General features: G+C 36.9%; 1 protein-coding gene across 1 annotated transcript in view; it reads left to right on the top strand.

Annotated features, from left to right (window-relative positions):
• Positions 1–12,236, top strand: part of LOC127661433 (zinc finger protein ZFPM1-like) — a 111,873-nt gene that overhangs the window by 41,895 nt on the left and 57,742 nt on the right. Inside the window, exon 2 of the mRNA XM_052152141.1 lies at positions 10,911–11,054. Within this exon, the coding sequence (XP_052008101.1) occupies positions 10,911–11,054 (144 nt within the window). The remainder of the gene's footprint in view (positions 1–10,910; positions 11,055–12,236) is intronic.

Consider the following 12,236-nt stretch of genomic DNA (forward strand, 5'->3'; position numbering starts at 1 on the left):
TCCCCAAGTAACCCCACACTGCTGTTTGCCCTGATGCTCATTATCCAGTTAGACGTGTCTCAGCAGCTGTTTTGCCACCCCTTTCATAGCCTGAGAGCTTGATATGGCTTAATGTCTCTTTACTTAAACACGTGCATACATATTTTGTGTATTGCTCTGAACCACCATTTCAGTGGTGGAGTAGAAGGAGGGGTACTTCATACAAAAGAGTCAAAAGAAGTGTCAAAATGTGCGTCAAGATGATTAAGCATGATAATGCTTTGCGTCAGTATGCTTATCAGATTGTTTTTATGGTGATTTCTTTTTCTCAGTATCACAGAACAATAGTTTTAAACTCTTTCTATCACTTTTTCCTCCGTTTCTTTCTCTGCTCTGCAATTCTTTTTCCATGGTAAATAGGGCTGAGCAAGATCACAATATATATATATTTTCATCCTTTTGCTGATATTTTATATACACTCACCTAAAGGATTATTAGATAATATAGATATATATACACTCACCTAAAGGATTATTAGGAACACCTGTTCAATTTCTCATTAATGCAATTATCTAATCAACCAATCACATGGCAGTTGCTTCAATGCATTTAGGGGTGTGATCCTGGTCAAGACAATCTCCTGAACTCCAAACTGAATGTCAGAATGGGAAAGAAAGGTGATTTAAGCAATTTTGAGTGTGGCATGGTTATTGGTGCCAGACGGGCCGGTCTGAGTATTTCACAATCTGCTCAGTTACTGGGATTTTCACGCACAACCATTTCTAGGGTTTACAAAGAATGGTGTGAAAAGGAAAAACATCCAGTATGCGGCAGTCCTGTGGGCTGAAAATGCCTTGTTGATGCTAGAGGTCAGAGGAGAATGGGCCGACTGATTCAAGCTGATAGAAGAGCAACTTTGCCTGAAATAACCACTGCTACAACCGAGGTATGCAGCAAAGCATTTGTGAAGCCACAACACGCACAACCTTGAGGCGGATGGGCTACAACAGCAGAAGACCCCACTGGGTACCACTCATCTCCACTACAAATAGGAAAAAGAGGCTACAATTTGCAAGAGCTCACCAAAATTGGACAGTTGAAGACTGGAAAAATGTTGCCTGGTCTGATGAGTCTCGATTTCTGTTGAGACATTCAGATGGTAGAGTCAGAATTTGGCATAAACAGAATGAGAACATGGATCCATCATGCCTTGTTACCACTGTGCAGGCTGGTGGTGGTGGTGTAATGGTGTGGGGGATGTTTTCTTGGCACACTTTAGGCCCCTTAGTGCCAATTGGGCATCGCTTAAATGCCACGGCCTACCTGAGCATTGTTTCTGACCATGTCCATCCCTTTATGGCCACCATGTACCCATCCTCTGATGGCTACTTCCAGCAGGATAATGCACCATGTCACAAAGCTCGAATCATTTCAAATTGGTTTCTTGAACATGACAATGAGTTCACTGTACTAAAATGGCCCCCACAGTCACCAGATCTCAACCCAATAGAGCATCTTTGGGATGTGGTGGAACGGGAGCTTCGTGCCCTGGATGTGCATCCCACAAATCTCCATCAACTGCAAGATGCTATCCTATCAATATGGGCCAACATTTCTAAAGAATGCTTTCAGCACCTTGTTGAATCAATGCCACGTAGAATTAAGGCAGTTCTGAAGGCGAAAGGGGGTCAAACACAGTATTAGTATGGTGTTCCTAATAATCCTTTAGGTGAGTGTACATCTCAATATTAATGCATTTTGATCTCTAATGTGTTTATATGTTTTAATTGAGGGCTGGAAATTTTAGCATGTTTATTTCTGCGATTTGATAATTGACTGTTTAACTGCTCAATTTAACACAACTGATGCAATATCCATTTCTTTCGCCGCCTTAAACATTATTTATGTTTTTCCTCGCTTCCTGTGGCTAACATTGGCATATCTAAATTTCCAGAAGGTACATGATCGACTCGAATTAACATCCTAGCCCAGAAACTGATTGTGTGGAGCAGTGCTCTGCATGCTTATTCGTTGTGTGCGACACGTGTTCCGGGCATAATAAAACACAGGAGAGGATTTACTATAAGGAGAATGGAGAATTCACCCACAAGTGAGCCAGATGTAGAAGATACGGGAAAGCTGCCACATCTCTTCACATTGCCCGAAAATGCTCACTCACTGTCTTCTGAACCAGTGTCCGAAGCAAAACAGCACTTGAGAGACCCTGCATTTGCGCAATAGAGACTGAACGGAAGCCAGAGAAAATTTAAGTTTGAGATTTAAAACGTATTATTTAGACTTTATTTGTTATAATCTGTAGTGTCTAATAATGCATTGGCAATGTAAACTTAAGTTTCTCTTGCCAATATACGATACTTTAATAAGACTAACCATTTTCTTGCAAGTTTTTTGAGACAAAGTATAAAGTAAATATATGTATTATTATTTTAAAATATTTGTTTAAATGTACCATGATTATCAGCGATTTATTCAAAATGTGTAATGAAAATGTAAAATACGGTAAAAATGTAGTAATAAGGCATATTTATCACACTATTCTTCACTACATTCATTTAGGGAAGAATGATTTTTAACCATTTTCATTTATGCCATTATTTAACAATACATAATAATAAACAGCAATATTCACCTACATTTCGGAAAACTTAAGGAAAATTAACTGCCCAATAATAAGCATATTAAAATAATTTCAATATTCACAGTGTTCATTGCTTAAATATATATCAGCAGCAAAATCATTGCAAATATATTGTTTATGGTAACCAGTGATCTTCCCTCTATAGGCTGCACTTGCAGTTGGGTGGGGGGAACGTGGCTAGAGGAGAAAGGAGGAGAGATTGAACTAGTGGGGAGTGAAGTTGCCAGGCAGCCAGAGTGGAGACCCTGGACTATCGAAGCCAGGCACGCAGACAAGAACCAGCAGATAAGCCGTCTGATAAAAGATAGAAAATAGCTGCAGATTTCAACTTTCCCACCATCCAAGATTCACGGGGAGGAGGGGCGGCTGAATCAACGACTTATTTCATCCACCCGTATCTGTCTTTCCCCATGAACAACTTGCAAGGCTATTGAGAAGGGGCACACACACACATGTTCAGTCTTCGTGATGGGCATTTTACATGTAATGCACACACAATCAGTGTGTATCCTCTTCCAAACTATAACATCTATCCTGACCTTCAGGAGAAAATTATTCTCTGTATTCCATACTGAACAAGAAATGTTTTTTCTTGCACACAAATTCCTCTCAATGCTCATGCAACTAAATATTCACTTTTATTCCTCCATTTTTCTCATTCAGTCTCAGATGCTCGTTATCCAGTGGCGTAAGAATGATCTGAAAAGTGGGGGTAACCATAAAAAAAACTTGCACTCTTTTCTGTCATACTCTCATGTAAGGACTCAAACTTTCCTCCCTTCTAATCGTATCTTTCACAGCCTGCAAACAAACATGGCGCACTTGCTCTGATATGAGTTCATGTACTCACACATATGATCTGTTTAGTCTATTCCTGCTGTCCTAGTAGTGGAAGGAAGGTTGGAGGGGGTGACGGAAGGATGATGTGGCTTAGTACAGAGCGTTAATCTGTCAACAGGACGTGTGTGATGAGATGCCAGCTGTAGGGTGTTGAGCGTCTCTTAAGAGGGAAAATGTGTCTTCTCACCTCTTCAGGAATAAGGGCCAATCGGTCCTTATATTCCTCAGACAGAGAGAGAGTGCGCTGTGGGGCTTCTAGTGGCTTTTCTCTTGTTAAAATATTATATTATTGAGATTTATGTTGTAAACATAAGCATATTAATGCTTTTAGAGGTCTGACAAATTGAGCTGTGGTGATCATGTGGGCAAAGGGGGTTTGAATCCAACTCACAACATTTCGTGATCCCATTGCCCATCGTATTTCCTGTGTCCTCTTCACTAATCTATGAATGAAAAAATATGTATGGCAAAAAAATTATAAATAAACATAGTAAAACTCAACATTTTCATATACGGGGTTTCCACCAACATAAAAAAAACTTTTATAATTGTGATATCCATTATCCAATTTATGTATAATTCATGTGAATTAATAAAGTATAAAAAGTAATCGAAAACAATTGGAATTTCTATAGTGAATATACATTTTCTATTTTTTTTAAAAAAAATAAGAAAATCTAGAAATTCCTCTTTGTGAGTGCAATCGCTATAAAAATTATATATATATATAAAACCTTATCCTGTAATTGAATACCTAGTTATATCATTCCTACTGTTTAATCCTTATCCTATTGAAAGGTTTTAAGTGTCAACATTGTCATGTAAAAGGAATATTCCAGGTTCAGTACAAGTTAAGCTCAAACGACATCATTTGTGGCATGAAGTTGATTACCACAAAAAATTATTCTGATTCGTCCTCCATTTATTAAAAATAAAGAAACAAAATTGTGTTTACAGTAAGGCATTTACAATGGAAGTGAATGGGGCTAGTCCATTAACGTAAGGATATACACTGTTTTAAAAGTGTAGCCACAAGATGGGAACATTAAACATGTTAACTTTATTATAGTGTGAAAAAAGAAGTTGCTTATATTATTTGTAACGTTAGGTCCAAAATTGCTACTTTGTTGTCATGGTGACATAACCCCTGTAAACACTGTAATCCGGTTAACTCGGTAACGGCAGACTTAAATTATGTTAAGAAATATAGTGTTTACATTTTTTGTTTATTTAAAAAAACAAAGGACAGATTGAAATATTGTCTATTGAGCTCCACTTGAATTGAACCTGGAACGTTCCTTTTTAAAGTTTTTATTTTCTTCTCAGGATGTGAAGTGTATATGTGTGTTGTGATATACACTCCAGGTCCCTATCAGTACAAGTGTTCCAACAGGGAAGTCGTTAGGTGTATTTTGGCTGGGCTTTTTTTCTCTCCAGGAACGGTCTGATAAATGGTTGGGAGCAGGTTTGTTGATCTGCACTTGCCGGGGTAGTTTTTTCTCAAAGGGGCATGAGAAATACCCTCAGACGTCCCATTTATCTCTAAGGCGTCCCGGCAAGCTTGTAACTTTAGAGATATCGTTACCGACAATCCCACCTGCCCTCTTTGGACACAAAGAACAATTTCCAACTGGGTGTAAAATCAGATTTTTCCCTGTTCCGGGTGAATCCATCTCTGTTTTTATTTCTTCTTTCTTCCCCTCTCATTCTGTCTCCAACCGTATCGCCTCTCCTTGACCATTATCTGTTAGACAGCTCCTGCTCATTAAGGAGTTAATTTTCTCTTCTCTATCACTGATTAGTATAGTGAACCTAAAGCACTGTGAATTCTTTAAATTTGCCATCCCTGTTATCAAAATAGAATAAGGGGAATGGGGGATATTTAATCATTTAAGTAGTCTTCCTGTGGAACTGCCGTTCTATTTTTTTCCCCCTCCCAACAATGTAAAGAAATCCTGCAGAAGCCGCCCAGCTCAGTAATTCAGTTTTTAAAGCATGGAGAAAAAAAAAAAAAACGACTTGATGAAATTCCACTATCAGCTCTGAACCAATATGCAAAATATCTCGCTGGAAATCAAATAGCTATTATGTTTTCATTTCCACGTCGGCGTATTTGCTTAATGAAGAGGAGACAGATCAGACCGGTAGAGAGAGTCTGCAGAAGCCGATAACCGGGAACGGCTCGCAGCTATCCACACAGAGTGACGCTCCCAGTCAGAGAGAGAGAGAGAGAGATGAAGAGTGAAAGAAAGCAGAGAGTAATAGGGAAAGAGTATACAGACAGTAAAGTGATGGAGGGAGGTAAAAGGTAAAGCAGAAAAGGAAGGACAGAAAGAAAAAGGCAGATAAGTGAAGAGAGGGATGTCTTTAAAATGTGCCTCTTTGCAGTGTCCTGGGCTCAGGCTGTTTGCTGTTTGACAACCTGCTGACAAATCCTTAGTGAGGATCAATCAGGTCTGTTTGAAGTGTTGGATGCCCAGCACAGATGCATATCATCAACACCACCACACATTATCACATTATAATAATCAGGCATTTTCACAAGTATTATAATCACTGATTCGTGTGATTTAACTGGAAATGAGAAAATAATTTTCTTGCGCCGTTTACTCTCTTTATTTCATTATTAACACATCTTGTCGAGTATAAATATGTTATTATATCTGCATTCTCTGCTTTGAGTTTTTTTTATTTTTATTAATTATTCTTCATACTTTGGCTGTTAGTTATTACTCTTTTCTATTCAAGCTGTGGCAAAAAAGGTGTTTGTGTATAATGTGGTCCCAGTAGTTTATTTTGAATCTAATTTCTTATTTTTTTAGGTTTCAGCTTCGATTTTACAGGAATATTTTGGGTTAAATACAAATTTAATGTTAAGTGTGTAAATTCTGTGCCACTAGCAACACCAAACAGAATTGCAAAAACATTCCCCCTGTCTGCCATTGGTTAAACAACAGATAGTCCCACCTCAAACCCATGCCAGTGGTTGAGACAACCAATGGTTGGGACAGAGTTACTATGTTAGACTTGTCAGGATGCTCAAATATGAATGCGATTTAATAGTGGAAAATAATATTTTCTGTATACCTTTTGTTTAATACTGAATTTTTCATTTTAAAGACGTTTAGTCAGGAGATTCCACAATAAAGTTCCTTATTGTGAACTGTGCCTTTTTAAAGAAGAGAACTACGTGTAGGTAAAGTCATAGTGCTCCCTTTTATTGAATGAACAGAAGAATGCCATTCAGTAAGCCGCCTGCTGTGTTGGCAGAATCAGAGATGGTGTGAATCTTGGTATATCAAGTGAAGGTCCACTTCTGTACTCTGGTGTGTCCACAGAGGTCCTGCCTCTCTTCCAGTGAATTGCACAAGCCCTGAGGCTCCCATTTTATCTGCGACTAAAGCAACTCTACTGACATGAGTGCTGTCCAGCCAGCTCTCTGTCTCAGCACTCAACTGGTTCATCAATCATTTCAGCATGTTTTCAGCTCGCAGTTTAATACCTCCATTTACCTCTCTGTATTGGAACTGATTTTCCAATTTTGAATATATTTGTTTGGAGCGTTTCACTATACACATTGTTCCAGAGCAGCTTTACAAAGAATAGTGCTTTACCCTTGGTGAGCAAGCCAAATGCGACAGTTGCAAGTAAAAACACCCTAAGATGTTTAACCATGTGCGACCCTGTGTCCACATCCGTGGACATTGTATTTTGGAAACGCCAACAAAACTACATCTGGTAAGAAACCTAATAAAGTTTTTTACATTGAAACCTTTTAGGGTCTAGTTTCTAGAGTTTCTAGTCTCATCCGATATGCCTCTTTTAAAATTTGAGCAATTTATTGTGAAACACCACACTGCTAAACACAATGTACACTAATGTGAACAATAGCACAAGGTTATTATTTACGGCCTATATTTACGTTGCATTTTCACAGTAAGAATTTGTTTTTGCTTTCAAAGGGTTTAAATGGAGTAAGGATGTAAATACGGTGATATTCGTTCTGAGATCTGTGCACATAGACAGCACACTGGAGGTTAAGTCATTCACTAAATAGGGAGCAAGGGAGCATCCTAAAACTTTCCTATGAAGCCAAGTGCATTCAATCCAAATCTTATCAAAAGTTCAGTTTCAGGCTGCAGATGATGTTTGAACCACTCATCATAGTTGGCAGACATGGGACAATGGTAATCAGTGCTTAGATTCAGACATGAATCTTTAACATGGTTTGCAGTGATTAGATGATTTTGGCCATTACTTGTATCAGAATTAATTCTGCAAATTTCTGATTGATAAAATATTTCAGCACTGGCTATCACTTGTTTGTTTGACATTGCAGAGAGTAACAACAAAATCTCAATGTTCAAAGTAGAATAAAACATTGAAACATAAAAGTTAAATAAAATAATTCACAGTAAATCAGCTGTAATGCAGGGCTGAAACAGTTAAATGTTATCGACGTCAACAATAAAACTTTTTTTTTCCTCCTTTAATTCAGTGAATGTCATTTAGAGTTATTTTTATATAGATCATTTTGTTCTCTATATTGTTAGTAAGCACATTTGGTACAACCTTTTAAGTCAGGGCACAAGCTGAATAATTGGTTTAGAGCTAATGATTAATCATTGCAGTAATCTCAGAACAGTCGAATAATCATTCTAATAATCGTTAGATTAATCGATTATTAAAATAATCTTTAGTTGCAGCCCTACTGTAATGTCTGTAACGTTTTAAAAACATGAAAAACCAACACTCTTGGAAACATAATAAACAATTTTATAAAAAAAAGTTTGTTACTTTCTATAGCTTGGTATTATGTAAAATCTCACAACTCAGTCCCGCTGTCCACGTACTGTATGTGGACATAGATTTTATTGGAAAACTATTTGTTATACAAATGTTTATTAGGTGCTACTAGTTACAAATCAAAAAGGGAAATGAAAAATGCCTACAGCAGTCACGCTGGTGTCTCAGGAGATTAAAGGGATAGTTCACCCCAAACAATTCTATAATCATTTACTCACCCTCATGTTGTAACAAACTCATATGACTTGGTTGGAGAGCCACGTTAATTAATATTAGTACTAGCGTTTTAATGCACTCAGCTCTGATCAGTGTGTGTTAAAATAACACTTGTGCATGAAATTATACTACAGTTTAATTCAGATATCACTGATCTTTCCTGAATCCACACATGTAGACTCTCACACAGATCTCACTGCTCTCCTGGAAGTATCTTTCTTCAAGTCCCTGATTTTACCGATACAATTGCTGTTCTTTCTTCTGCTGTATCGGGGCTGTTTGGTAATGTGGTGATTAACGTGAGGGTGAGAGAGTCAGTTCTTTTAATCAGGGCTTAGGTTTGATGTGTTGTCTCTTAGTTAAATCACTGCCGCTAAGCACACTGGTTTGATGTGGACGGGGCCAGTTAATAAAGCCCTATCTCCTCCGCCTTCATCAGCTTTTTCACTTCTTTCTGCATGTTGGAGTGCCAGTTAGCACTCATAAGTGTGTCTCTTTCTTTCAGTTCGTCTTCTGCCTTTTGCTTTTTTATGGTGAAACCTGTCTGTACAGACATGCAAGTTGAAGCCAGTTTTAGTTTTAAACATGGGTAAGGAAGCAAATAGTTGACTTCAGATAAAATGTTTTTTATTAACAGATTTTTCTTTATGATATTTTTCCCCCTTAATACAAATACAGGTTGTCTGCTGACATTCAGTTCAGTTCTGTGAAATGCATGTATTATTCCTCAAATAAGACGAATGGAGAGAGAGAGTAAGGGAGGGCATACGTTTTTTTTTTCTTTTCCCCTGCACCATTTGATGTCTGTAAGCAGTGATGCGGCGATTTATTCATTTAACCAGAGCGGTAATAGGAAAGAAATTCATAATTCAAACATTCATTTAAACGTGAAATGTAATTGGAATTTTAAACAGAGAAGTCCCTTTGTACAATTATGATTAAAGGAAAATTAATTGTATGAAAATGTCGCCACAGATATAGAAAATTAGATCTAGCAGGGCCCGGTCTACATTCTAAAAATATGCCGTGTGTGATCGAGCTTTTTACTTTTCTCTCTCGCGTCCTTTATTACTAAGGTCCAAATCTAAGTGTGTTCATTTTATCTGAAATTACAGTGAACCATGCAGCCATGGAAGTCGAAATTAGCCTAAAGATGTTTCATTTACAAAGACAGAAACACTTTGTCAGGGAGCGATTGTTTCCAAGCATTATCTCCGCCTCGTTTTAATTGCTTTGGAAGTGAAATTAACAGAATTAGAAAAATTGCCTTTGCCTTTTTCTACAAGGCTCTTTATTCACGGGTATTGTTGTGTGCTTTGTATAGATTATAGGACCCTTTGTTCTAGAAAGTGTAAATATATACGCCTCCAGTCACGGCTTTAGCTCGAACAATCCCCTCTCCGTTCATCACAACTTAATGAAAATTAATTTACCAAAAAACTGTGGTAAAATCCAATTTTCCAACCCCATGTAATTTGCCTTAGTTGCAGATGCATTCAATAAAGGGGCCTATAGAGGTAAAATAGGTTTAGTTAAGCAGAAGGAGAATGCGCTGTGCTGAATATGTTCTACTCTCTTTAACACACTGTAGTTTTCTTCATCTTAAACCTAATTAGAATAACAATATAAATGGCGAGGGTTGAATCAACATGCAATCCACTGTGGTGTCAAGTACAGCTGGCCTTGTCTATCACACTGTGCATTATAATGTAAAAAAAAAAAAGACAATTTGTACAAAATCATTTTTAGATGATGCATTGTCTGTTTTTATGTCAAGACATATGCTAAACATCACTTTAAATTCATATAAATATCTTTTATAAATTATATTACAATGTTATTACAAAACATAAACCTCTGGATATAGGGTTATTTTTAGATCAACTCATAAATAGACATTTTTAGACAGAAAATGACTGGATCTTATCTTAGTTTCCTTATCATGGTTGGAAAGCGTTCGTTTTTTTTCAACTGCTGCCAACTGGGAATGTATTCAGTTATACAAATGAGTTAATCACTCTGGTTACTGAGACAATACATATACCCTGTTAATTTTCTTCCTTGGAAGCTCTGGGATTTCCAACCAATTAAATCTCAAAAAAACTAGAGGTTTTAAATGAATCATACATTTCCTCGTAATCATAGAATTTATCATTCTGTATTTACAGAACATCCAAATCCTTTAAGAATCAACAGGGATATTCACAAAATGTAACCTGAATCCCTCATAGTGGACCGTCTCAATTGAGGCTTTAGCATGAAATGGGATCTTAAAAAAAGAACATTAAAGATAGAAGCCTTTTAATAATTTTTTTTTGCTTTTACATCATTGTGTGAAGTTTTTTGTAAACTGACAGATTTAATAAAGTGGTGGTCTCTACTCAACTCTTTATCTCTCTTTCTCTGTAGGCTCTATTGGGGATCTTAATGGGGGTGAAGATCTATCTGATGATGTCAGCATGTCAGGAGAGGAGGGCGGAGCTTCGGACCAGGATGACTCTGCCGAGTGTGACGGTTCAAGTCCACCTTCATTCACACCACTTTTTAACGAAGGTGAAAAGACACACTAAAACATGACTGTTACATTAAAGCTGTCTGAAAATTTCCCTTCGTGAATTAGTCTGTATTTGTTTGTGGTGAAACCGTTTTAACACTAATGTCTGTTGATAACAGGAGTCTTAGACATCTTACTGGCATCTGATCATCTGACTTCCATAAAACCAGTTGCTTTTGTAATTTGGCATATATAAATTAAATAAATGTGCTGTTCAGGAAAAAGAAACGCTCACTGGATGAAGTCGAAATCAAGTGTCCTCTGAAGAGATTCCAGATAATTTAAGATTAGATTGTTTTGATACCTAGTTTAGTTCCTGGAAGGGTTATATATTATGTTTCATGTTTTATAGACTTTAATAAAACAGACCATTTTTTTGCTATTAATGAAGAGGGAGTGCCCTTTTTTCTTGCTAGTTTAAATCTGGTGCCATAATTGTTTTAGATTTTTATATACTGTGTTATATACAGTGACGTAAAAAAGTCTGAGACCATTTGTGAAAATCTTTCTATTTTGCATTTTTTTCCAAATGTTTTTCATTACAAATGATATATGCAGCATATAACAGTTTCATTAACATTTTCACACATGCGCTCGAGCTGGCTTGTACGCCACAAGATGGATGATCCATGTTATTCCAGCATGATTTGAGAATGTTCAAAAAGCATATTAGAAGATCATTTATAGGTCAATGTCACAAATGAGCTTTAAAAAAAAAAAAAAAAAGATCAGTGACCGAATACATTTAAAAAAATTTTTTTTCTTTTTTACATGATAACTTTTATTTCTTTTACATTTTTCAAAGTCCTAAAACTTTGTTTATTTTCTGGTTTTAATAAAGAAAATTCCAGATTTCCAATGTGGTTTCAGACTTATAATCTCACTGTATGTGGTTGTCTTGTGGCAATTTTCTGTGCGTTTTTTCAGCCATTAGATATTTAAGCCACATTCTTAGTTAAGTTTTCTGTCTCTCCCTTTTTTTTAATCTGGAAAATTCCTGCTCTTGTGATATTCGAGACTAAAGCGATAAGAGCAGGTTCATTGGCTGGTTTTGATAAATGCATGGAAATTCTGACAGGTGCTAATCGTGACTAGATTGTCCTGGTTTGTTTGTGTGTGTGTGTGTGTGTGTGTGTGTGTGTGTGCGCTTGTAGACATGCGAGTATGCACTGTTCACATTT

This window comes from Xyrauchen texanus, chromosome 21, assembly GCF_025860055.1.
Source record: "Xyrauchen texanus isolate HMW12.3.18 chromosome 21, RBS_HiC_50CHRs, whole genome shotgun sequence".
Taxonomy (NCBI): domain Eukaryota; kingdom Metazoa; phylum Chordata; class Actinopteri; order Cypriniformes; family Catostomidae; genus Xyrauchen; species Xyrauchen texanus.